Source organism: Triplophysa rosa, linkage group LG5, assembly GCF_024868665.1.
Source record: "Triplophysa rosa linkage group LG5, Trosa_1v2, whole genome shotgun sequence".
NCBI lineage: Eukaryota > Metazoa > Chordata > Actinopteri > Cypriniformes > Nemacheilidae > Triplophysa > Triplophysa rosa.
The window spans coordinates 16766288-16794221 of NC_079894.1; the positions used below are offsets into that span (position 1 = coordinate 16766288).

General features: G+C 40.4%; 1 protein-coding gene across 8 annotated transcripts in view; it reads right to left on the reverse strand.

The window, feature by feature from the left end:
* The window catches only part of kmt2cb (lysine (K)-specific methyltransferase 2Cb), a 118765-nt gene that overhangs the window by 19269 nt on the left and 71562 nt on the right, over window positions 1–27934 (reverse strand). For 2 of the 8 annotated variants that reach the window (XM_057333107.1, XM_057333101.1), the window contains 27 exons: window positions 26030–26211; window positions 25465–25629; window positions 25174–25283; window positions 24987–25079; window positions 24509–24721; window positions 24133–24267; window positions 22345–22458; window positions 20692–20834; window positions 19602–19779; window positions 18980–19084; window positions 18054–18101; window positions 12162–12296; window positions 12039–12071; window positions 11796–11951; window positions 11268–11409; window positions 10912–11144; window positions 10549–10622; window positions 9716–9919; window positions 7684–9564; window positions 7275–7591; window positions 3721–5357; window positions 3466–3577; window positions 3293–3359; window positions 3148–3211; window positions 2794–3026; window positions 1021–2595; window positions 616–798 (listed from right to left, as the gene is read on the reverse strand). In XM_057333107.1, coding sequence (XP_057189090.1) covers window positions 616–798; window positions 1021–2595; window positions 2794–3026; window positions 3148–3211; window positions 3293–3359; window positions 3466–3577; window positions 3721–5357; window positions 7275–7591; window positions 7684–9564; window positions 9716–9919; window positions 10549–10622; window positions 10912–11144; window positions 11268–11409; window positions 11796–11951; window positions 12039–12071; window positions 12162–12296; window positions 18054–18101; window positions 18980–19084; window positions 19602–19779; window positions 20692–20834; window positions 22345–22458; window positions 24133–24267; window positions 24509–24721; window positions 24987–25079; window positions 25174–25283; window positions 25465–25629; window positions 26030–26211 — 8532 coding nt within the window. The remainder of the gene's footprint in view (window positions 1–615; window positions 799–1020; window positions 2596–2793; window positions 3027–3147; window positions 3212–3292; window positions 3360–3465; window positions 3578–3720; window positions 5358–7274; window positions 7592–7683; window positions 9565–9715; window positions 9920–10548; window positions 10623–10911; window positions 11145–11267; window positions 11410–11795; window positions 11952–12038; window positions 12072–12161; window positions 12297–18053; window positions 18102–18979; window positions 19085–19601; window positions 19780–20691; window positions 20835–22344; window positions 22459–24132; window positions 24268–24508; window positions 24722–24986; window positions 25080–25173; window positions 25284–25464; window positions 25630–26029; window positions 26212–27934) is intronic. The other 6 variants (XM_057333109.1, XM_057333102.1, XM_057333104.1 and 3 more) reach the window with 6 other exon arrangements.

Below are 27934 nucleotides of genomic sequence, written 5' to 3' on the forward strand. Positions count from 1 at the left end.
CATTGCTCATGAGCAAATTACCCTCCTCCATCCCCAACTCCACTTCATATTTACAATCAGGACTCAACTTTCTGATATTCTTCTTCATAAGTGTTGATTACATTGAATTATGTGTTACACCTAAGAACTAATGACATCAGTTTGTTCTGTTTACCCTAATCGCCGCACTCCCAGCTCTTATTCATGCTGGCTGTATGGATGGGCAAGGAGTTTTGCCCAGAACAGAACCATACCACCAATCTATGTATGCCAATTGTCAATCATTTTTTACTAGCATGATCCTGACAGAATTAGGCCCAGTTTCACAGAAAAGGCTTAAGGGTAGTCACAGACTAAAATGAATGTTTGAGCTGTCTTAAATGAAAATAACATGCCCTGAAATATCTTAAGATATGTCAGTGCCATTGTTTTGTCTCATGATGAACACCAGTAATGGTTTTTCAAATGCATTTTTTATAAAAGCGACTTAAATATACTAATTTATCTAAGGCCTAGTCCTGGCTTAAGCTAAGCCTTGTCTTTGAAACCGGGTCTTAGTGTTTTATTGCACACTTAAGCTCAGTCACGCTTGAAGACCCATGTAAGTCTGAGAAGACTGAGTCTGAGGTGTCATACCTGTTTTAACTGGGTCATTACTGGCTCAGTAGAGGAATAAAGCGCTTGACTCTCATCCTCCTCTTTTTTCCTCTTTTTACAGCGTGGGGCTGGTCTATCTCCGCTTTTGGGAAGCCTCTTGTTCCTCTGCTTCTTCTTGTCTTCCGAAAGTAATGGTCCAGGAAAGTTTGAATCTGAAAATGTCTGTGGGAGAGTTAAAAAAAACTGTCAACATGGCATGCAAAAATACCCATGTTTTGCTATTCTAATTTCATACTAGGAGCTGAACATCTGCATAGTGACAGATATTATGATCTGTGTTTGCAGTCTGTATTGACTGTAATGAGAAAGACTGTCAAACAAAACACAAAGATAACATTTTGGGAAACAGATCCCTTACATAACACACGATTAGGAATGACTCACCCCAGTGCTGTCCATTGAGCTCTGCCTCAGCAATGCTTTGCTGTCCATTGATCCATCTTCCTCTGACCTCAGGCTGTCTTCAGATCTCTGATGGGGTAAGACATGAGGGGGAGTTCTCTTATTCTTTAGCAGATGTTTGAGGAGTTCGTTTCCAGCTTCTCCTTTAGAGCTGTTGGCAGGGCTTTGGCTCGCAGAATGAGAAAACATTCCTTCTCTGTCTCCTTCCACCTTCACCATCCCCATTCCTATGGCCATCTCCATTCCCTTATGTCCATGGCAGTCACTTGCCTCGACCTTCTCCAGTTTGATGTTGGACAGAATCCTGTCATGCATTTCCTGATGGCCCATCTCAACCCCTCCACCACAGCTGCCTTCCGAAAGCTGCCGCTCCAGTTCAGAGTGTGGCTGGCTGCACATGGAGCCCGGGGTGGATGAACCGGGCTGAGACATCTCACAGAGCTCATGCTCACTGAACACTATTGGGTTTCTCGTAGGTGTGGATGATGTGTCCGATACACAGGGTGTTAAAGGGGCTGTGAGGTCTGAGTGAGGTGTCGAGGGTGCTCTCAGTGTCTCACAATCATCATCTTTCTTCTTCTTGCGGTTTCTTTTCTTCTTGCCCTTCTCCTCTGGGATGATGTTGGAGTAGAGCTGAATGAGCGAGGGACCAGAACCTGGGAAATTTGGAGGTAAAGGCGTGGGTCCTTCCATTGAAAACGGATGCCCTTGGGATGGATTCTGATGCATCATATTTGGCCTAGGATACCTCTGTGGTCTAGATTGCATTTGGACAAAGTTAGGCCCATGTGGTGCTAGGTTTTCAGAAACAAATCCAGGTCCCATTTCCTGATGGAATAGGCCATTACCCATCATGGGTCTGGACGGCCCTCCGCTGAACCCTGGCTGCATGCCCTGTTGCTGTGGAAACGCTGGCCCTTGCATCTGCTGTTGCATTCTGGGTGGCTGCATGAAGTCCGGTAGAAGCTCAGTCTGGTTATAAAAAGGCATCTGGGAAAGGGCCCTCATGTTACCATCTTCGCAGTTAGGGACTTGCTGTTGCTCCATCACCATGCATTGCTTCAGGCGCTGTCTTTCCACCTCTTTCATGAGCTGTACCCTTTGCCTTTCCTGTTGCTCCCGTAGTCTCTCCTTACGCTCGCGTTCCTGGAAGCCTTCGCTGAATGGGTTGGTATCATCAAAATTCACATGAGGAGACTCACCGTCCGTCTGCCCCTGAATGGGTCTAGCAACTGGTTGCGGCGTAGCCTGTGCCTGCACTACTTGAGAGGGCATTACTCCTGGCATTTGAGGTCCTCCGCTGGGAACTGGAGCTCCAGGGTGCCATCCTGAAGTGTTTGGGACATTAGGTGCGTCCATCTGACCAGGGTGGAGCCGAGCTGGCATCATAGGATTCATCATAGGTTGGTTCATAGGGGGTCCGACTGGCGTCATGCCAGCTTGAGGCTGCATTGGTGGCATTCCAGGCATCATTTGGGGCTGCATGCCACCCTGTTGCTGCTGTTTGACTCTGTATTCCTCTATGAGCTCTGCATGCTCCTTCTGCTGTTTGCGGATCTAGGACAAGCACAAAAAAATTAATGTTAACAAATTTTACTACAATGCACACTTTTTATTTTCTTTAGACCTAGTCTTGATATCTATATTTTACAACATGTATGACATTACATTAAATGTTTCCTAGTGAATATCTGTTAATAACAATGATTTCATGATTTCAAGTCATGAATGATTTCTCCCGTGTGTTTGCTTTACCTGCTCCAGCTGTTTCTGTACCATCCCCTGCTGCTCTGTCACATGTTTCAGCTGCTCTGCATCCTCTTCAGGAAACTCCCGCCCTGCTTTCTTGGCAGTCCTCTGTTTAGCTGACAAGGCCTTCTTTGACTTCCTGTGGGCCCCGATCTGCTCTTCTAGGAACTTCTGTTGCATCTGAAGCAGATGCTGGGTTTCTTTGAGCCAGTCCTCATACTGCACCTTCTGGTCGTCATCTTGGAGGCAAAAGAAATTGGGTGGAATGATTAAACACTTTGTAAACCCTTTTGATGACGTTTATAGCAACAAGAAAAGAAAACAACTATATTAACATCTTAGTATTTTTGAAAGACTTACGAACAAATCCCGTTTCAAAATTTGGAGGATTGGGTCGTGCCATGTGGGGAGCAACTTTGTTATCCTAAATAACAGATCAACAGCACTATGAGAAAACAGCTTGATTAGTTGTGAATGATGTGAAGAAGGTGTGAAAGAGTCTCACCTGTCCAGGCACCTGTACTGGAGGTACAGCTCCATCAGGGCCTTGTGGTCCCTGCCCTGTCTGGACGCTGGATTTAATGACAGAGAGAGGAATAATGAATGATGACACAGTAACACAAATGGCATTTCAATAAAATAAATCTTTACATATTTTAAGAATGACCGTTCACTCACCTGTTCATGGCCATTGGAGACATTCCCATGTTGTTCTGAACCATCATTTTATTGATGCCTTTTAACGCAACCATCTTTGCCTTCATGATCGGGTCAGTGATAGAATCAAAATCTAAAAAAAAAAAATATTGTGTTCATATCAATCAAGTATAATTATGTACTTTATAGTCCCATTCACTGCTAAGAGCAATTGGCTTGCTGTTTAAAAAACTAAACAAAGAATCAAGATGGTGTCTAATATAAACACCATCTTACCTATGTTTGGGAAGAATGATTCATTGGAGCGCTGTCTTATCATAGCTTGCATCTGCTTCTGCTGCTGTTGCTCCTGCCTCTCCTGATCCAGAAGATCTTGTAAAAGAAGAGGCTGTTCTTCCAGAAGCAGTGGTCTGTTCTGATGGCCTTGCTGAGACAACATTTCCTGCTGAGTAAGAATACTGTGTTGTTCCCCTGAGAGAAGAGCATCCTTTTGATCCATACCAAAAATATGGCTTTGTGGTTGTTCCTGAATAGAGCCGGGGACTTCTAATGTACTTTCACCGTGAGAAGACACCAACGATTGGTCTAAACTGAGACTTGACTCCAACCCCTGCACTGAGAAGTTTCCTTGACCCGGCAGAGTGCTGCCGAGTGGCACTGTAGCTTCCTGATTTGTGGGGTCGCTTTGAGTGACTGACTGTCCGCAGTGTTCTTGCTTCATTGCTCCACCTTCTGGTGGTACATTAACCAGCAAACTTGAGAGCACTGGAGTAGAATCAGGATGAATTCCAGTCTTTGCAACCTCTAAACTAGAACTTTCAATTACTTGATCCTTACAAGAAGTGTCCTGGGACATACAATCTTTGATCCCAGTTTTACTATCCTCCTCGGTTTTCAAAGAAATCAATCCTAGATCCTGAGGAACTTCTTGATTGTGGTCTTGAGACTTAGAATCTGCGCCTATGCCATCCTTCACTGTTGATGCAGAACAGGAGGATGAGGGTGTGTCACCAAAACTTTCAGTCTTTTTCTCTGTTTTATGCTTTTGGACATCTGACAATTCAGTGTGGTCTTCCATTGGGTCACTGAGATCTAAGTCCTCGCTAAGATCTAAATCAGCATCGGCGTAAGCTATTATATCAAATTTCCCAGATGTTAAAAAGTCATCAAGATGCAAGTCATTCGTTTCAAGATCCAAGTCTTTTCCATCATCCGGGTCAAGATTTAGGTTCTCCAAATCAGCATCAACAAGGTCCTTCACTTCAACATCTTCAAAGTCCTTCACAGCAGATTCATCTGTGTCTATTTTCTCCTCGGGTCCTTCATTTGTGGATAAAGGAACCTCATCATTTAGTCCAGAAGCAACATTTGTGAGTAAAGGAGCACTGAGAGTCTCATTGGATGCAGGTTGGCTTATAGACCTCATGAGCGGGATTTGTGGATGTCCAGCCCTTAATGAAACATTGGCTTGATGTAAATTCCCCATGCTCAAAGAGCCCTGCATCTGTGTAACAGCTACCTGAGACTGATTCATTGTTGTGTCCATTGGCTTTGGAACCTGATTGAAAGGGAATCCCATGTCTTGGCCACCCATAAAACCTGAGGGGCGTTGTTGTGATGGCGATTCCATTCGGTTTCCCTGCATAACAGGAGGTCCAAAGGGAAGCCGAAGCCTGTTATCTGGCGCTCTGTGTCTTAGCTCTATAAAAGTCTGCCCCATGATGTTATGCTGTTGCACGTGCATTCCATGGGGAGGTAAGTTGGGAGTTCCTATGGGACCGCCTCCCATTGATTTTCCCAAGTCTATGGACACGGACCTTCTCATCTGTGGATGAGCTACCATTATCTGTTCCTGCATGTGATGGGGTCTTGAAGCGCCCAAGGATCCTTGGACACCAGGAGTGATAGCCATCCTGTAATGAACAAGAAATACATTAGTTGCCACATTCATTAAAAAGGGCTCTAGACTAACTTTTTGCACTGGTTGCACTGGTGCGCCTAACTTTTTTTCTTAGGTGCACCAGCACAAAAGTTAGGTGCACCCAAACTTTCGACCGCATCGCACTTAACACTTTTTAAAAAAAATCGCTGTCCATACAGGCAATATTGACTTGTAAATGATTAACTAACAATCTGGTCAACATAAAGTTCTTTATTTAAAGCACAATTCTACAAGAAAGCAGGGCTCTAGACTAACACTTGAGAGAGGTGGCACTGGTGCCACCAAGTTATTCAGTTGGTGGCACCAGCCCTTAATTTGATAGCACCCGAGTCGTAGGGTGATTTAAGAAAAAAGAATCACTAAAACTTCATTAAAATGTGTTTAATACATTAATAAATCAATTAGAAATTAATACAAATCATTGTTTATGATTGAATTATTTTTAATGTATTTGTAAACTCTCTTTCAACACTTTACCATATTTAAAGCACATCTTTCTTAAAGCTACTTTCTTCCTTTATTTGTTGTGAACGACTCCAATAAGAGAACACAATTCCTTTAATATCAGTGAGTGTTTTTGGGCACGTCCTTTTTTGTTTGATGAACATTATAAACAGAGATCTTTATTATGCTGCTGCCCCTTTAAGAGCTCCCGCAATATACTGGAACACACATGTGTTTTGTTTCCCAACTGTTTGGTCACGAAACTGAATACATTTACAAGGTTTCTTGTTAATATGGGAATTTTTACGTTATTTTGTGTTTATATGTCCGTTTCAGAGTAAGAAGGCGTGAAAGAGAACTCCGTTTAGTATTTTGTGCTCTGACTCTCTGGGCGCGCGCATCTCAAACAACCCGCGAGACCTGAAGGCTTTTAGTGATTATTCTTCATGAAAGCTGCATTGATACACGTTTGGCTTCTATCAATAGCGACTTACAAATAAATAGTATTTAGCGTGATGTATAACATTTTGTATGCTTTGAAGTATTGTTAGAGAGCTTTATACAATAGTTCAGTGCTTAAAGTTTAAACACGTTTCCTGCATTAGCTTCACATGCATACAATACTTGCAACACATTTCGTTATCTTTGCTGTTTTGTACCTTAGCAGGGGAAATTCTTGTATTCTGCATATTTATTTAAGTTGCAAGATTGAGCGCTTCACTCGTCTACTCTTTCGGGCCTTCGTCTCTTACCCGCGAATTACATCTTTGGGGGCGGGGGCACTGATAGATAAGTGAATGGTTGAAGGAGGGGAGACGAGAATGAGTGACTGAATGCGCCGCTTGCGCAACATTACATTTCGCACATTCAATTTATAATACGCAAAAATGATCTATTGATCAGTTTGGCAGTCGCACCGGTGCGACCATTAAGAAAAACTTGTCGCACTGGCAGGAAAGATAGTCGCAAAATGAGACCATTTAGTCGCAGTCTAGCGTGTCAGAGCATTGGTTATGATTTTCGGACATATCAGGCTTAACTTAATATTCTTAACAAAAAAGTTGTCAATCGTTCTTTTTATCTTCTCTCATCATCCGCGGCTACATCCACTCTGTTTATCTGACGGGCCTAGGCTACTCACCTCTCTCTGTCTGACTGCAGCACACGCATTTTCAAACGTACACACACGTACAGGAATATCTGGACCACGGCCAATCAGAGGGGGGTCCGCCCTTCACTATCTCTGATTGGTTTAGACCACGATATGGGCCTAATTTGTCTGTTGTTGAACCACAGGGAGACTTTTGCGGAGACTTTTTTCCCCTCGAACGGCTGGTCGCACCGGTGCGACCTCAGATTTTTTTTAGTCGCACCATTGAGAAATTTGAAACTCTAGAGCCCTGTTAAAATGTTTTGTTTTTCTCTTATATGTAGTTTTTCTCACCCTGGCCCAGGCTGCCTTATAGTTGAATCGGTATCCACAGGAAACTGTAGTCTAAAAAACTGGCCTTCAGGAAAATGCCCCTGTTGATCTCCAGGGTAGGGTCCGTGGAATCGCTGAGCACCTCTTACAGCTACTGCACCAGGATATGGTGGTGGTGGTTGATTAAAAATATCACCCTGCTGGTTGGTAGCCTCTTGACTCCAGTGTTGAGGTGTCCTTGGAGGCATGGTCAAAGGATGATCTTGTACATTCTTTTCTTGCCGTATGGCACTTTTTTGTTGCTGTTGTCTGAGGATCAACTCTCGAATATGTTGACGCTGTGAACAAATAAACATGTTAGTCTGTTTGCATACAGTTGTGTATTTTAAATTTTCAATGTCATACAGTGCATCACATAAATAAACCACACCTGTCTAAGTCTTTCCTCAGCTTCAGCAAGTGGTACCGACTGAGCTTCAGTGCCTGGCTGGCCCATGGTGTGAGAATTCATACTTTGCACCAAACCTTTATTTTCTGCACACTGAGGATGTGGAATCATGGGGGCCTGCTCGAAGGGGTCATGAATTGGTGTGTGATTAGGGCGACTGGATAGTGGCTGAGAGACAGCATCATCTGTCATACCCAGATATTTCAGGGTCTGAGGTCCATGCTTTGTTGGACTGGCAAAAGTGTCTTGCATCAAGACTTGAGGAGGAGAGAATGGATCTTGACTGGACATGGGCCCAGGTCCCATGGCTTGCCTGGAACCTCCGGGGTGAGGTGTGCGTGGGGGATGTACACATGAATCATTAGGTAATGACTGAGATCTTCCCATTGCTTGTGCGTGAAGATCAGGTCCTACTGAGCGTTGCAATCCTGCAGGTTGACTAAAAGGATCAGGGTTCCGTTGGTGACTTGGAGACTTGGGAAACCTGTCCGGCATTCCAGAGCGTGTGGTCCCGGGAGGGTGCGCATACGGATCCATGGACATGGGAGACATTATGCTGTTTTGAGTCTGCTGCTGAGATTGTGGGGTGGGTTGGTTCATCATGACTGGATGGCGAGATACATGCTGTTGAGAGTAGGGTTCAGGGTCATGTGGTCTCGGTGTGCCGGGCATTCTAGCATACGGGTTAGAAAATGGAGACTGGCCGAAAGGGTCATTTGAAGGTCTTGGTGTGGCAGGTTGTTGTCCATAGGGATCACATTGAGAAAAGTCTGGCCGAGGGGTGGAGGGGGAACGGGCGTATGGGTTACAAGGAGGCTGTCTGACAATTGGCCCAGGTTGAGAAAACGGGAGGGTTTGGGGTTGCCGTGAAACCCTTTGGTTTGCATAGCCTTCACTTCCTGCGGGACGTGGAGTGAGCGCAGGCTGTGCGTATGGATCACTCAGTTGATTTTGTGAGAATCCCTCAGCGGATCGAAGGGGCATCATTGGTCTTTCAAAAGAATCCCCACTAACTCTCCGTGCCTGCATGCCTGCAAATTGTTCCTGAGCCTGAGGGGGTGGCATAGGGGTTTTAAAGACCTGGATGGACCCTGATTCATTACTGCCTGGAATAGGAGTGAGTAATGGACGAGCATAGGGGTCTGAGAGTATCATCCTGCCCTGCGGCATTCTCTGGTAGGCTTCCTTTCTCATAGACACCCTAGAGAATGGATCATGGCCTGGAGACCCAATAAGATGTCTCCCGTCTAATGTCTGACTCGCTCTGGGAGGACACATGGGCTTGAGAAAAGTGTCTGTATTTCCTGCGGGTCTCGGGGTGTCTGGGGGCTTGGCATATGGATCATTACATATGGATGTTGGTGAACCAATAGGCTCTGAAAGACCCCTCGGAGATTTCCCTGATTCAGAGTTATGACGTGGAGTCCCCTGCCCAGAAGGCGATGGTCGGGGAGTGCCCACCATTTTGTTGTAGGGATCCCAGGGTGAAGATGGCCTAGAGCCAGAGGAGCTTGGAGAGAACATTTGAGGAGACTGGGGTTGAGATCCAGAAGAGGGGGGTGGAGGATGAGGACGTAAAAAGACGTCATCTGGTGAACATGATGTAGGCGTGCCGGGCATCTGTGGCTTTAAACCCCCATTATTTGAATTGGACTGCTTGGGAGACATGTTTCCATTATTAGAGTGCACAGACACTGGACTTCTCAGGCTTCCAGGGGAGTCATCCTCAGATTGGTTGAGGGACGGGTGCTGTTGTTGCTGCTGTTGAAGTTGTTCATTCTTCACTTGCTCAAGTTTCTGTGTAGCTTCAATCTTAGCTTGCTGCTTACTTTTTTGTCTCATTTGCTGCAACATACCGTCAAACTGAGATTTGTTAATATGCACACAATAAAATAATGTATAACCAATGCACTTGTGTTATGTGTTAATGTGTACTGTATGTACACTAACGAGGAATGCTTATGGGAATAAAGATTCCCCAACTATATAGTCAGCTGACCAATGCTACACTTACCTGTCTATACTTCCATTCTTGCTCATGCTCTGATTCCTTGTGCTTCAGTGGGTCTTTGAACAGTAACTCAGGGTCCAGTGGAGGAATAGCAGGATCAAACACTTCTAAAGGCTGCTGGGGCTGAGGCGGCTCCCGCTTAATGGTCTCGTTGGACATTTGGACTTTGTTAATACGTAGGGCTGCCCTGTTATCTCTGGCCTTTTGCTGTGAATGGGCGGTTGTGCAGTGTTGATATCATTGACAGACCATCAAAATTCAAAGGTTGTATTAATTTGCTGAGATGACATGGTTTTTAGACTAATTGAGTTCAGAGTTCAGTTGAGAGCAATAAAAAAAGTAGAAAAGCTGCTTTGGCAGTTTCTTAATTGATTCAGAGTTTTGTCAAGGTAAAAAATAAAAATTACAATTATTTAGGTAACACAATTAAGGTTTTCACAATTGGACAGATGAAGCAAGGACAGCATTACTGTCCTTCAAAGCTAGGGCTGTCAATTTAACATGTTAATTTAGTGATTTTACTAGAAGAATTGTAAATCCTCATGGCTCCTGATCTGTATGTCCCCATATGTAAACAGACCCCACAGAAAAAAATTGCAGATGGGACCTAGTCCTATGTGAACTTCCCCTAAATCCAGGACCCACCAGCACAATAGATTGAACCATAGGCCAGTTAAAAACTGCTTTTGTCTGTATCAAAAATATAATTTTGATAATATCTTCATTCCTGTCATCAGGGGCTTTTCTAAGCAAACCATACTATGACTAATCTTGATTAAATACATTTGGTGGTAAAACAAACAAGATCTGAGAATTTAGCAAGAATGATATCTTACCACATATGGAGCGCGGTCCTGTGAACTTGCTTTCCTCCACAGTTTAGCAATTTGCTTTACACGTGTTGACCAGTCTAAAAGGTTATAATATAAAAATAAAAGTGTATATGAAAAATAAATATTCAAGAGTATTATATTAATATATATTAAAAAGTTAGTGCTTTGAAATCAACACAAAATTGACACAATTATTTTCCTAACTAATATTTCCTGTCTTACTGTTCACAATTTATCAGTGCCTATTATTCAAAAATTGTTCAAAAAATTTGTTATAATTTTTGATCAAAATGTAAATGCAAATGTGTTTCCTTCTTTAAATTCCCTGAGATACATCATATTGTGGATGAATGGTCTTTTTCAGACCTGGATATTCCTCTTTAAGGTTTGGGAAGTTGACATTAGTGTAGAGCACAGGTGCGACAGTGGCAAGCTCTCCTAGCGTTTCTTCTTTCTCCCACTTCAGAGTGCTCTTCTGTGCTGTGGACATGGCGTCTCCCTCCATCTCAGGTGAAGCAATAGGAGCAGAGGCTGAAGATGAACCTGTAGCAGACCATGGACCTGCGGTCTCTTGTGCCATCAGATTGAACTTCCTGTCTCTGAACAGTAGATATAAATAATATTAGATCTCAATCTCAGAAATGCCCATCTCAAAAAATTAGGACTCAATATTCTGATATTATAATGTAGATATGATAGAGGCAAACATGTTCATGGCTGACCTAAGATTGTCTGGGAAAGGCATGCGCTGCATTGGGGGAATATTTCGAGTCATATCGGGCCCCGCTCCAGGACCCATTTGTGACTGTGAAAACGGTTTGGTTTCCATCAGACCATTCATCATTGGCATCCGTGCGGCCATTCCTGTACAAAAACACACCAATACAACTGACCTACAGTGCAAGCCATGGTTGTTCAAACATATGTTGGCCTTCAAGATTTAACACAATGCAATACAGTCTGCCAATTTTTAATATCATGTAAAGACTGAGCAATTAGGCTGCCAAGCTGTGCAATTCCATTGAATAATTGCTTTTGAAGAATGTTCAATACAAAGTTCAATACAAGTTAACCTCTATCTGCGATGTGCTAATAATTACCACTGACAATAATTTCCACTCATTCCTACATTTGTTCGCGTAGATTTTTATTGCATGCGCAGTACTGTACAAGCAATTTTTGACATCCAGATTGGACCAACTCAACCAAATTCTCAAAGTTTAGGGACTTTATCATAACAGTATCATTACCATAACATTCATCCAATGCTCCCAACAAACCTGAGTTGGTTTGGGAGGGGTGTAAACCAGGTCCATGCAGGCTTTGAGCTCCCTGGATCTGTTGAGGCATTACGCTGGGGCTCAGGACAGCTGTGAAGAGATCTTCCACATCCTTCCCACCAAGCTCTGCAAAGAGACGCAGATCTTCCGTTTTTTACAATGTACCAAAATGAACGCGTTTACTGTCAGCTGCTGCTTTGTGTTATAACCCACCTGGTATTTTGTAGAGTCTGCCGAGTATGGATTCTGTGAAACCAAAAGATTTGCTTTATAAAGCTGTTTAGGGAAAAAGCACATGAGTATTTCATATAATGCATACAGTTAGTGTATACAGACCATCGGTAACCATCTTATCCAGCTCAGGGCTCAGGATGCCATCCAGTGGCTCTGGCGTCTGACGCGGGTGAGATCGGCCGAGATGAGTCTGGTATGAGCCTGATGCCTCGTCTGTTAAAGGCGCAATGTCCAGACCTATACATAAACAGAGAACATACATAAAATCATATATATAACTGTATAAAATGGAAAAGCACTACGTGCAAATAGCACTTCTCCAGAAGTGCTCCAGAAAATAAGTGTTGTTGTTGTTCAATAAGGGCAAAAAATGTAAAGAAATGTTCTAAAATAATTTACCTTCATGACTACAGTGACCAATGGCTATATACAATAAATATACAAAAAAAGACTAAAGACACATTATATAAACACGAACCAAATGATCTGAAACAAAACATTTTTAAAAACTCTTAATAGACTCTCTAAGATTTTCTCACTCAGAATTTTCCCAAAAACTCAAACAGATTTGGAAGCTTTTTTGGGTGAGAAAATAAAAAATAATTATTTATAATTATATAACTATATTATAATAAATTATGTAAAATAAATAATAAATTAATTAAAATTCAATTGAAAATATAAATTAGACAGTAGACATTTTAGAAATATTATGATAATAATCCAAAATCTCTAAGAAGGTTAGCATTTAAAGTAAAAAAACAAAAAGAAAAATCTGCAATAATGAGTATAAGGGACGAAGGGTCAGTTTATAGAAAGGGAAAGTTAGAAATAGTTTCGGGTTTTAGACATTATTATCAGTCTCTTTACAAACCAGATTCTGAAACTTTAGATACTTGTAAAATTCTATGAAATCTTCCTATAATTACAAATCAACAAAATAAAGCTTTAACCTCCCCAATAACAGAGGAAGACATCTTAAGAGTTATTATAGGGAGTAAAATAAAAAATGCGCAGGAAGTGATGGATTTACAAATGAGTTTTATAAAAAATGTAAAACTTTAATGTCCCCAATACTGTGTGAGGTGTTTAATTGGATTTTAGAACAGGAAGAGTGGCCACAGACATGGAACACATCTATTATAACAGTAATATTAAAGGAAGGGAAAGATCCTACACAATGTTCATCTTACAGACCGACATCTTTATTAAATGTGGATCAGAAGCTCTTCACATCAATAATTGCTATTAGACTCGCTGACATAATACCAAAAATAATTAACTTGGATCAAACAGGTTTTGTGAAAAATCGTGTATTATTTGATAACGTACGGAAAACATTAAATCTTATTGTTTATGCAAATAAAACTAAGAAACAAATGTTAATAATGACATTAGATGCTGAAAAGGCTTTCGATAGGGTCTCATGGCATTTTATTTTTGAAACTTGTGAAGCATTTGGTTTTAATCAAAGGTTTATTAAATTAGTTAAAAATATATATAATCAACCAAATGCAAGAGTTAAAGCCAATGGAGTCCTTTCAGAGCAATTTGCATTATTGAGAGGGACGAGACAAGGGGATCCCTTGTCACCTCAGATTTTTGCTTTATGTATAGAGCCCTTAGCACAGACTATACGAAGGAACTCTTTAATAAAAGGTCTTAATATTGAAGATGAGGAACATAAACTTGCATTGTATGCGGATGATGTGATTTTATATTTAACAGACGTAGAAATATCTCTGCCCTCAGTTTTGAAAGAAATAGAATTATATGGAGATATGTCAGGATATAAATTAAACCACAATAAGACAGAAGCTATGGAAATTGGGGGTAAACTACAAGAGAGTTTTAAAGAGAAATATTAATAGGATAATACATCAAAGTGGAAATGTATGGAAACTGGGTCGCTTGATGCAATAAGTACATTCATATTTTGTGGGACAAAGGAAAAGGTGAATATAAAATTTTATTGTATGGGTGAAACTTTAAAATGTTGGAGAAGAATTTGTAAAGTGATGAAAATCTGTGAACATGAGATGGTTTTATTAAGAGAAATAGTAAGAGATCCAGATTTCAAACCAAATACTTTTGATAGTGTATTTAAGGTTTGGGCTAGCAAAGGACTAAAAAGGTTTTATCATATTTATGGAGATAATGAGATGCAGACATTTGAGAGTATCAAGAAAAAATATGTATTATCAATGAAATCGTTTTATAAATATCTGTAAGAAGTTATTTAAAAGATGAGATTAAATTAAAGAATATAGACAATATTCATCCCCTGTTGTGACTTATGATTAAAGTCAGCAAAAGAAGAGTAGATAAATTGATCAGACAAGTAATTAATACATTCAAAGGAATTAAGGATGTGGGTCTACATACTGTGAAAACAAAATGGGAAATTGAATTAGACAATAAAATAACAGATGAGGATTGGAAAAGAAGTTTAAAAGAAAATGTAAGTAACTACACAATCTCATTATTGGCAAGAATATGCTTGGAAAATTAATATGCAATATTTTATAACACCAGAAATATCTTCTAAATATAATAATTGATCTGGAGAAGTTGCAATGAATTTAAAGCAGATTACACTCATATATTTTTTTACTTGTAAAATAATAAAAACGTTTTGGACTGAAGTTATCCAGGTAATAGAAGACATTTTTAAGAAATCAAATATAATAAAGATACAAAATTTGGTTTTGGGTATAGGACCTATGCTACTTGGTAAAGATGAGTTATATCTGTTTAGAATACCGAGAATTACAGCTCTTAAAGCAATAACAAAACTGTGGCGAAGGAAAGAATCCCCAGTCTTTAATGATTGGTTAGACTTACTTTCTAAAGTACACTCTATGGAGAGGATCGCATATGAACTTTGAAATAAAAGTAAACATTTTGAAAAGATATGGACACCGCTAAAATCAAGGTATATATTATGAAATAAAGGGATACAAAAGTAAACAACTACTTTTGACATAAACTTGCCTCCCTTATATGTAAATACTGTATGTTGAATATTATAAATATATATATATATTGTTTTCTTAGATATGAACGTAGGTCTACGTGTAGATGTATAGTATTTTTTTAAATATATATATGTATATTGTTAATAATCGAAAAAATGTGTGCCATTATAAGAGGCTGAAACGAACGTGAGAATGTTTCTAATGTTGAAAGGTGCTTACGAATGTAGTGGTTCTATGTTTTTTTTAGGGGCTATGGCCACTATTGTTTCTGTTGGTATTCTTCTTCTTCTTAACCAATGGTAGTCTTTGGTAGCCCTATGAACGTACGTAGGAAAATGGTGAAACTTGGCACACTCGTAGAGGTGGTACTCATTAGTCACGTGACCAAGTATGGGGTCTCTAGCACTCACTCTATAGCACCACCAACAGTTCAAATATGCACTTTTCAAACGGCTGTAACTTTTGAAGCCATTGATCCACAGTAATTCTACTCATCACATGTCATGCACTCCTTACGCTCATCGCATTCCCCGTGTTACATTAAGACTCCGCCTATTACAGTAGGGGCCATCTTGAAAAGTATAGTATTGCGTTTTTTTGCTTCTATTCCTAGAAATTGTGACCAAAAATGTATTGGAGGCTGTAACTCGGTCAATGTTCGAATCATGGATACGACACTTGGTACATGTCAACTACACCTCAGACTGGGGGTCCTTGCCAAAATAGGGAACAGCGCCTCCTATGGGTCGCGAGATTTGAAAAATGGCAATTTTTGCTTGCAACTTTTGAAATATTTGTCAGAAATTTGTGATCTCAGTGTCTACGGATTCCTCGGGTTGTGCCGGATCGGGTGATTACGATTATGTCATGATTGGATGTCTGCCTGTGGGCCATTTTGAAATTTGTCATAAATTGCGATATCTTTTTAAAACGCATGACATATTACACCGAATTACAAGTATCATTGAATTAGTGTCCCGAACGTCCCTGCGACGCTAAAAGACAGCGCCACCTAGCGTTCTCGTATTGAACTATTCTGAGTAATGTTTTGTGCACCACTATGCAAAATGGTCTTCTTGAGTTCATTCCCACCTATCTGTTTCTCAAATAAGTAGTATTTCTGCTCCACACACTCGTTTCAGCCCCTACGGGGATTGGCTCATGTCAATGTTTGAAGCTGGGAAAGCTCTCTTTGGGATCGTGGGTCAAGCACATCAACTGAGTGGCACAACCAGATAAACCATGAGTTTTGGGTACAAGAGGTCGCCGGCCGGTTCGAATCCAGTGTGGAGCGTGTTGGGTGTTTTTGTGCAGAGTCTGCGCTCTGTCCTTGCCTGTTCTTAACTCTTCAAAGTCGACCGTGCCTGTGACGTTGTCTTTTTCTCATAATAAAGTAACTTTAATGTATATGACATGTGGTGCATTTATATAGGAAATGTGTGCCGTGACTTTATGCTCACTTGCGTTACCTGTTTTTTGTGTAAATTGAACTTCTGTTATTTTTGGTCCGTACTGCACCTTCGGTGAGTGACTCGTGTCGCTACTTGCAGCTCTCACATGTCTCCTCAGGATCTCGAGCGCGTCATGCCGGCTCAGTGGTGCGGTGTGCTGCACCGCAATCCTGGTGTCTCAGAGGTCATGGGTTAAACCGGATAAACCATGAGCCTCGGGTAGGAGAGGTTGCGGGTTCGAATCCCGCCTAGTGCGTGTGTTGTACTGGTGTATGAAGTCAACAATTTGATTTCATTCTCACCTACTGTTCATAACCTACGTATTTGTTTCTCACGCGTGTTTCATTTCCGCTGTGCTTTACTCATGCTGTTCTGTGCTGCTCTGGCTATGTGCTTCTGTAGCTCCAGATCTCATCAACCGATGTAGCCGAGTAGTGCAACCCGCTACACCGGTGGCCTAGAGTCTTTGAGGTCGTGGCTTGGAATCCCGCGTGGAGCGTGTAGAGTGATTTCTGCGCTTCGTTCTTGCCTGTTCTTCCTGACCGGCCTGTTTTTCACGTGCGTTCCGTTTCTGCCGTTTTTGCCCTCGTGGCTCTGCGCTGGCGCGGCTCTGGTGCTGCGCCTTCGGGGGTTTGGCCCCGTGGTGCTGCTTGCAGCTCTTGTTATTATTATACATTTCGTTTTTTTTCTCTCTCTTTCGTTTTGGGTGGAGGGAACCACACGATAAAATAATATATAAATATACACTTAAACAAAGTATAAGGAAATAATGAAAGACAACCATTGTGAAAAAAAAATGTGTCTTTTAAGGATTCTTTTTGTTAAAGAATTGTAATATATATGTTTTGAAATGAGAGGCATAATAAATAAATATATATATATATATATATATATATATATATAAATTTTTGGTAACTACTACTGAGCAGTACTGTGAATAAAAGGAAACAAGAAACGAATAGGCAAAGCCCTACACAATAGAATGAACCTGTTGACCTTACAATAGATATACAGTGAGACCTCACATAGGTCAAAATGCTTTTGTCTTTTTACAGCAGGGACTAATACACAGAAACATTATCCAGAAATTGCAGGGCTGGTTCCTTTTCATCAAACCAAGGCTTCGTGTTGATCTCAATGGAACGGTGCACCCATTCTCCACTCAGCCATACAATCTGAGACCCTGACTGCAGCTTCATAGAGGAAGGTCATTCAACAATGCCTTCAGTTTTCTAAAATGCCTCTCTATAGTGTGTCTTATTTCTGCACTGTAACAGAGGAAGAGTCCTTGGCCAAGCCTGTTAGTGCAGCGTTAAATTGCTGCGTTACACTCAGTCAGTTGGGTTACATAAATGCTTCTGACAGCTCTGGGATGCTGTAAAATTGAATAGACTGCTGAGGCACAATGGCCGAATTCAGGTGCGGTGCAGGATGTGGGTGATGTGTCAAACCAAAGACACTTTCAATAACAACCCTAATGTTAGCATAAAACAAGAAAAGAGTGTGCGAGGACAGGAGGTAAAGTAATATAACAAGAAATAAAAACATGACCATGAGACTCTTACCAAATGATGAAGGAGAGTAGTCAACTTGGAAAGGGCAAAAATCAAGACCTACAAAGACCCAAACCAAACACAATGAAGGATCAGCAACATGGAAAAATAAAGAAGTGAGCGAAAGAAACCCTTCGATGTAGCCACAGGTTATTTATAAACACTGGAATGAATGAGATCATGAAAAGCAAATTATTCATAGTGAAAAGACAATTAAGACCAGCATATCAAAAAGCATATTACTGTCAGTGTTGGGAACAGTAGCAGAACTACAAAAACGTAACTACTAATTTAAAGGGACAGTTCACCCAAAAATAAAAATTCTGTCATCATTTACTCTGCCTCGAGTTGTTCCAAAGCTGTATACATTTCTTTGTTCTGATGAAGAGAGAGAAATTTAGATGAATGCTTGTAACCACACAGTTCTTGGACCCCATTGACTACCATAGTAGAAATCACAATGGGAGTCAAAAGTGCTGTCCTACATTCTTCAAAATATCTTCTTTTTTGTTCAACAGAACAAAGAAATTTATAAAGCAATTTTTCCTACTATGGTAGTCAACGGTGGCCAAGAACTGCATTCCTCCAAATATCTTTTTCTGTGATCAAGAACAAAGAAATGTATACATATTAGGCACAGCTTGAGGGTGAGTAAATGAAGACATAATTTTCATTTTTGGGTGAACTGTTCCTTTAACTACTACTATATAGAAGTTTCAAAGTTGCTTCCCAACACTGACATTACTAAACTTGGGTACTAGAGCCAGTTGCAACAAACCTTTATAAACCTTAGGAAAATCTGTAGTGACAATATCCCTATATATCCAGGATATACATTAAGGGTTTTCTTAACTTTTTGATTTTGCTGCAACTGGTTAATCTGAGCAGCAAACATGTGCTGTAATTTATCATAAATTGAAACTGTAATAAGGGCCTACCGGACTGTTCTGTCTGCTTGCCAATATTATCAGAAAACATTCCCAGCAGCTCTGTGTCTGATTTCAGCACTTCAGACATCTCTACCAGAGGCTCCGCAGAGTTCTCTGTGGATGTGCATAAGAAGGAAAGTAACTACCAGGTCTAACAGTTGTGGCCAAATAAACTGGTCTAAATTGTGCAAACCATTCTTAAAGTCAACATGAAATGGCATTCGTGATTTATTTTACCCTAATTTCCTGTATATGTTTCAGTCGAGCAGGAAATTAAGCGTAAAAAATAAAATGTATGGTGGGACTTTGGGAATTGAGCGGATCATGAAAAGTGGGCTTTCTAGACCAGAAAGGAATCTACTTCCCTGTAGATCTCACTTTTGAGAAGGTTTTTGACAGGAAGTGGGGTTGGAAAGTCAAGCTTACCATCACCACATGCACAAAATGACGGAAACGTGTAAAATGAAAATACATTTTCATTTCATGTTGACTTTATAAAAAAGCAATAAATTAGACTGGACACGAACATCAAAATGGCAGTGAAATACTGTAATGTAAAAAAAGACAAACAAGAAAAAAAGATTTAAAAGACAGACAGTGTGTGTGTGTCCCAGCGTCTATGTAAACATACGTGCAGCTACTGCTTTACTGGTCAGCAGAGCAGATGATGCACCGAGCGAAGAGTTTGATAAACGCTTCATCTGATTGGCCGTGAGCTGCTTCCTGTCTCGCTCATCCTCCAGCAGCCTTGTGGTTTCCTGTCGGCTCTGTTTGCTCTTGTCCAACAGGTCTTTCCCAAAAAAGGCCTCCTGGAAGCACAGATAGAGTCAGAACACTTCACATAACATTTTTGTATGTTATGCTATTGTGCTATTCCTATTCTCATATGGCACGCATCTGGTCAAATAACACTGCAGTTTTCTCATGTTTTTAATGAAAACATTGCTGAGACAGTATCTTTAGAGATGAGCGGAGATCTTCCAGGGGTTGTTGATGAAACCGGGTTGGTCGGAACAGAGTTACACTACTCAGACTGTCATGTTGTGGGAGGCCCTCAAATGAGCTCATCTTTCAGTCTCTCTCACAGCGCTCAAATGCATCCTCGCAGGACACGCTATCTGTTAAGAAAAAAGCCGCAGCGCTTGTGACGCTCTCGGGAGACTAACTGAGACGAGCATGAAAGCATCATGCTTGCCGTATTGCCGGTAATGCGCCTTCCAACCGCCTCGTCTGGTCTGTCAGCTCAGCTCACCTGACATCCTCTAGCTCTAGAGAACCTGCCTGGCTACGACATTAAAAGCCTCCGTTTTCAATAATTCATTTGAAGCGGCTCTTCTGAGAAGCAGGTTTGATTCACCGGCTCGGTGGTGACTCAGCTAGCATTAGATCAAGTTTACACTGTCCAATTACGTCATTCTCAAACTAACTCAGGCTAACCTGCACCTTTAATATAGAAATGGAGTGATCTGGGCCCAGATATGAATATATTTGTTGATATTAAAAAAACTTTGAGAAAACTCTGTTTTAAAATATTCATTTGACATCTTTTTAGTGGAGTGTTATATAAGGCTAAGGTGTTTTTGGACTAAATATGTTTTTGTCAAACATGTCAACACTGCAAAAAAATGATGTGATCAATAAGTCATGGCAACTTATTTTACACTGTGTTAACAAATAAGTTAATACATTTCAACTTGTTTTTGTTTATGTTTTGGCCGCACCTGTAGGTAAGTGGGAAAAGCCTCCTCCAGTTTGGTCTTCTTTTTCCTGTAGCGTTTCCGTATTTTAACTTCAGGAAAGTCAGGAAGATCAGACAAACAATGTTTTTCGTCAATTGGAGTGTCAGGCGCTTGGTCACCCCAGCCTACCACGAGAAAAAAAGTAACTGTACGTTCAATATATTAATAAGTAAATAAATAGGTGAGAAGAACATCCACAAAGAAATTAATAACATAGATCAGTGGTTCTCAAACTTTTCAGATCAAGTACCACCTTTTATAAAATTAGTTGTTTCAAGTACCACCTAATGACTGCCATAGAAAATCACCTGAATAAACACTTAAATGAATAGTCACGCTGTGAATCTTTACTTGCCTCATGATTAGATACACCTCGTCCTCTAATTCTAATGTATTATTAATAATACAAACACTTTTTTTATCCAGCTGTTTTCAAACTAAAGAACATGTTTTTTCAGGTTTTTTTTTTCAATTTAGTCAGCAGTAATAGTGGACACAAAACACTTTTCTGTAGTACACTGTAAACAGGGGCCAGGGTTCTGTAAATGACTCTTATTGTGGATTTATTAACTTTTTACGAGGACTTGCAGAAATACTACAAACCAACATTAAAGACAAACATTTAACACAGAAGATTATTATAAATATATGCATAAACATGCAGAGAACAGATGTAGGCTATATAACAAACAGATCTCTAGAGATCAGATTATAAATGGGACAGGTGTGTTTTATAAGATGGTGCTTATAGAGTCTGTTTTAAGGAAGTCTGTCTTGTTGCAGACTTGGCGCATCAAAACTATTGCTTTATTGATTTAACCTCGAGCAGATTCAGACGCGTGTTGAATTAGCGCTTTACAGCAATAATAACGGTGGTTCAAGTGTAGAACTACATAAGAAGCTTGCTTCATTTACACACAGCTCATCGGAAGAGAGAGAGAGAGAGAGAGAGAGAGAGAGAGAGAGAGAGAGAGACTCACATGCGTCTGTCTGCTCTGTTTGAGCTGCCCGTCACGCCCCTTGAGTTACGTCATCGACCAACGGTTATTCCGTATTTATCGATCATGTATTAAACATTTGAAATTGTATTTGAAACACGAAATGAATATTTCGAATGAATGTTGTGTCACGTACCACTAGGGGTCTCTTCAAGTACCACTAGTGGTACGTGTTCCACAGTTTGAAAACCACTGACATAGATCAATGCAACATATTTTTGTCACATCACGAAAATATAGTTTGACTTACATTATGCAAGATGTTTACTAAAACTCATGCAATGCACAGAGACATCTAGCAGCTGTTACTATGCAGTATATAATATAAAAAACATATAGAAGATAACGTATTGTACTATATTTATAGTGACAGTTCTCTTAAAAATGAAAATACAGCCACAATTTTCTTACTCATGACATTTCACACCAATATGACTTGCAAGTGAATGGATACTGATGCTGTCAGTACCTAATATTCTGTCTAACATCAGTCATACAGGTTTGGGGAGATATTAGGTTGAGTAAATGGACAACAGAATTTTCACTTTTGGGTGAACTGTGCCTTTAAGATCTGACATAACAGAAAAGTCTTCCAGCTTTAAAAATATCCCAAGTAAAGCAGTTCACTGATGCTCACTTTCATCTTTCCCTTGCAGGTTCTCAGAGCCAGTGGAGTCCTTTCTGGACGGAGCTGGTTTGGTTCTGCCAGGGCCTGTTCGGTTCCTCTGTCTCACCATGAACCCTCCAATACCTAAGAAAAACAGAAAACCTTCAATATAATTGTGAAGCCAGTGACTATATTTTCTACATTTATTAACATTTGTTTCATATTTTATTATATATATTACATAATATATATTTTTTAATGTTAATATTGTATATAACGCTGGAGAAAAATATAAATACAAAAGAATTTGTTTCAAAACAAATCCTACCATATATTATCTTGCATAAAATAAAAAAAACTTAAAAAAAGAAGACATCTCAAGGGGTTTGTAGATATTTGAATAGTTTGGTTCATCAAAAATCATGTTTTTTATTGTGCATTCCAATTAATATCAATCAAACTGCAGTAGGTTTGTTTTGATTTAAGCCATAATAACACACAAAAAATACCGCTAACTAAGGTGGTGTTTACATTAGTTTTAAAACGAAACCGATCCTCGTTTATACTGCCGTTTCCACATGAATTTTAGAAAAAATCTTCGTTTACACTACACTACTGGAAACGCATGTCACGTGACCATTCAGACACGCTGGGCATGCACATACAAATGTAAACAGTTGTATGGGCATACAAAAGTTGGTTGTTGATGAGAGTTGGTTACTAGTCACAGACCGGCCAGTACAAAATGAACATGAAGGCGAGGAAAAGCAAGGACGTCTTCGCGTGGATAACGTTACATGAGGTAATCCATGTCCTAAGGCTTGTTTGATTTCATCCGGAGCCACGCAGACCGATCGAGGCAGTACTGAGAGCACAATTTAAAAGCATACGGCTCTCGATTCTCTCTCGCGTTGCTGTAATGTCACCGTGTCGATCCGTGTACGCAGCGTAGCTTAAAGTCCAAAAAGCCTGTTGTTTACACGGTTGTTGCGAGGCTGGTCATTGTCGCCTTCAGGTAGCGTAATGGCTCATATGACCGGGTCTTAACGAATCAGGGAAGCAAACGCAATGATACAGATGACCCAATCAGTAAGCGAATGTGGGCAACCACACCTGCTTATTCTAAAGTCTCAAGGCTTGTTCGACTTGATGCGGCGCCGCAAGATCCGACAGGCGGATGACATCAAAGTACCGCGAGAGCGATTCGAAAGCTAACTTTTTATCGTTTTTCGAATCGCTCTCGCGGTACTTTGATGTCATCCGCCTGTCGGATCTTCGGCGCCGCATCAAGTCGAACAAGCCTTCAGTTTTCGTCCGTTTAGACAGAAACGCAAACCCGGAGTTTTCAAACTAAAATGGAGTCTGCAGCGTTTCAAAAGTCTCCGTTTTCGGGGGTCGAAAACTCCGGAGTAGTGTAAACGGCAGGCATAACCGTAGCAAGAGTTATGCGTTTTTACAGGAACATGCACTAGTATAAACATGATACAATAAAAACATGATAACATCATAAAAAACATGATTTCGAGTTCAAAATTGAGTTATCTCATTTTGGAACCAAACTCTTCATATAGACTCAACTAAATGCCATTTGACTTCCCTTAATTCATAATTAATTGTTTGCTTTATTTATTTGTAATTGTCCAATTGTTAAAAGATGTTTCTCTTTATCATGTGAATGGCAAACAGCACACTATTGCTGTAAAAGAGAAACTGACAATGGTACAATGTGAACAATTGTATCTGATAAAAGCAGACAAATTACAGAGACATGCTTTTGTTGTGCTGCTTTATTCTCCACTGAAGTGTTCTGGCTCTTACCTGGGCGGTAGGGCTTCCTCTTCCTCTTCTTACAGGGATCTGTGTCTTTAGTGTCATCTTCTACTGTAGCTTCTCTTTCAGGACTGGAATCTGATTTCACTTCACCATCAACCATGTCCCTTTCTGCTGCTGATGCTGAACACACACACAGTAAAATGTAAGTACAGGAGGAAATATTGCAGAAAAAACGCCATTAATATGTTTTTACACTAACTAGATCCCACAGGTTTACAGCTAGATGGCTTAAAAGAGAATCTCAGGTATGAAGGTCATATCCATTACTCCAAACTTGAAAGCAGCATAGTTACGTCCAAGTCATTTTTTCTAATCCCTCAACTGACTCTACATGAATTGAGTGGTATATAACAGATAGTACTTTTGATATCCTCGAGGTTCCCATTTCTGGAGGCTTCGGTCTGAGGGTCTGGAGGCGTCTGCAGCACGGCCACACTGTTCTGGTTGATGATCTTCAGCTTGAGTTTGGGTTTCGATCGTCTCCGTCGAGAGGCTGCGTTGGCGAGACTCTGAAGTTGAGACAAACCCGACTCTGTGAGACAAACACCGTCCTGTGTGTACGTCCTTGTGAGGTCTGTGGAGCCCAAACACAGAGAAGCCTCATGAGACATCCTGATCTCATTAGCATTATTTGTAAGTACTTGTATTTGGAAAAGACAATAAATGATAGATTCATAAACATTTTGTGCGAAATCTAGCGAATATATTTTCTATTCATTTCCATTACTTCAGAATAACACAATTTTAAAATTCCCTGATATTTTTCATGAATGTGGTCATGAATGACTCCATCAAATTGTTAATATTAATGTAATCTTATTGTAAATAAATGACAGAACCTGTACCAGGATGATCTCTTGTTTTTGGTATTCTCTGTGGCATGAGAACCGGCTCCATTAACTCCATAACTGATATGGCCGGCGTTCCAAGTGCTGTAATTAAAACACAAATACATGAAATTAACCACAAAAAAGATTTATAAATGTAAACCAAACTGGTGTTTCTGAGACTGCTAACTGCATTTACCAGGAGAGAGGGGGGCGTGGCCTTGACACAGACTGCAGTCAAAGCTGCTCTCTGCAATCTTCTCCACTTCCTCCTCTGAGTGGACACCCTGACACGAGGCGTGCACCCACCTGCACGTGCAGAAACACACACAATAAACTAATGGAAAAAAACAGCATTTGTAGCAGTAAAAAAGGTAAAAAACAAGACGGCTTATTGTTTTGATGATCTTGCATATTCTACGCTGAAAGAAAACCAAGCACACCCAGACACACACACAGGTCAGAGTCGATGATTTGGACGACAGCTTACCTGTCACACTGTCTACACTGCAGGATGATGTCCTCTTCTCTGTAGTCCTGCTGGCACAACGAGCACGTTGCCAGGCTGGCACACGGGGCACACTGAGTGTAATTATTCTGCCACTCGCACCTCAGACCCGCAGACGTGGCGCCACACTGGGTACAGGACACACACCTATGGGAGGCCGGAGTGGCACATTGCCATTAATCACACACTGCACGGGCTCCACTGATTTTAGCCGGTATAATAACTGCTCGCGGGAATAAATGACAAGTAAAAAAAATTCTCTGGAAGAAACACATTGAAAAGGTTCACACAGATTCATAACAGTTCTGAAAGCCCTTTTTAAATCTTTCAATATAAAGTACCTTGACAGATCTCTGTTTTATGTGTACTTGTAAAATAATTTTTTAAACATAACATGTAAACAGCAAAACATAATGCCACAAATAACTATCTATAACATTATAAAAATCTATAGTGTTCTACATATCTTCATACAGTCAACACATCAAATTTCAATCAAATCAATTTTAATGCAATTCAAATCTTTAGAAGATGTGATGTGGCATACCATTTGCATTTCCAGCTCCCATTCGGCACATTTTGCAGGGGCGGGTCCAGGCAGTACGTGTGGTAGCTGATGTCACAATCGTCACAGAGCAGCAGGCGTCCGGGGTCGCTGGCCTGTCCGCACGCCTCGCACACGGTGCACTCCAGACACCGCCAGCCTTTACTTAACACCACCTTAGTGATCTGACAAGCAAACGTGTAATTAAACCTACAATCTGCATTTGCATTGGTTGTTGCTGATGAAGTGAAAAAATATGCAAATTTGCTGTTCAATAATTAAGACAAATATGACGAAATATTTCTATGTACAGTATTTATTTCATTCCTATTAAAATTAATCTATTTGATTTAATTAAAATGTGTTCAAAATATTCAAATATTTGACTGTAATAAGGACTAAGGACAAAAAATGTAAACAATAACTTTGTGCCTGCACAGTGTTCACACATTATTCACACAGAAATATTATAATTGTTGGCTGCATGTATGCTGTTTGGTTGGATATGGTTCTAATCCAATGAGCACTGTGTTTTCAGCAAACCATTTCCCATCATGCTTTTAGTTTGCTGTCTGGCACTGATAATTGGTGCCACCACACTGTTGCAATTTGGCATGTGGCACACACATTGATTTAAAACTGGGACTTGTGTATTTAAAATTAGCCTCTTCCTTATATGTTTTGTTAGTTGCATTTAGTGTGCATTTAAGTGTTTTTTTGCTTCTCTGTTTCTGTCCCATACAAACGCTATGTAGGTAAAAATATGTAATCTGTAATAAAAACTAGGCTGGGCTCTCCCAAAAGAAATAGCTGTGCTTGAAAGGCAGAAACATATTTTAAATAATAAATTCAATATAAATTTAAGATAGGTTTTATGTTTACGTTTATGTCACTCTGACATTGGAATGACAATAAAATGGCTTTATATAAAATGGCTTTACATGTTTTTAAAAAGACAAAACAAAATCAAAAACAGGAGATTTAAAAAAAGAGAACTTTTAAAAATTGTAAAAGAAAAAACTTCCAAAACTGCCAAGCCTTCCGCATCAAGTGTGCGACCCCCTTAAAGGGGAGATTTTTTTCTACTTTTACACAAATGTAATAAAAATCATAGGGGTCCACAGAATGTGTCTGTGAAGTTTCAGCTCAAAATACACCAGAGATCTTTTATTATACCAAGCTCTAGTTGCCCAGTTTTGCATGCGAGGAGAAACGCGCTGTTTTGGTGTGTGTCACTTTAAGTGCAAATGAGCTGCTAGTCTCCGCCCCCTTTTCACAGAAAATGCAGCCAGGGCTGTGAGCCTGTGCTTCCAATGACAAAATAAGAAAGAAGGGTCACATAAAGTGAATGAGAAACAAGGACTCGTCTTTAAACACCAAACACATTGTTTTCTCTATACGCGAAAACACACATTACAAACCGATCGCGTATTTACAAACCATGCACACTGCTTTCTACAAGTTAAAGTAGCCTACCCAAGAAAAAAGGGTCACAAAGCGAATGAGAAACTACTGTGTCTCGTCTTTGAACACCAAACACATTGTTTTCTATAAGAACACCTGTTTCCCCCGGGGCCATTCGCGAAGGCGCTCCGGTCCCTGTTGGTCTGGTCACGACTGCTTTCGGGAGTGAGACCCGCGATCGCGTCACGGGGTTTCACGGGTGAAATAACAAAACGGGAGGGTGGTGGGAAATCATGTTACCATGACAAACCCGTTGCATGTTTACAAACCATACACACTGCTTTCTATAGTGAAGGTACTCAAGACAAACGCATCGCTTTTTCCTCTAAGTGAAAGTAACGTTACACAGGACAATCCCATCACGTGTTTACAAACCATACACATTGCTTTCTTTGCGTGAATGGACAAACGTTCACAATGACGTTTTACCTACTTTTAAGTTGC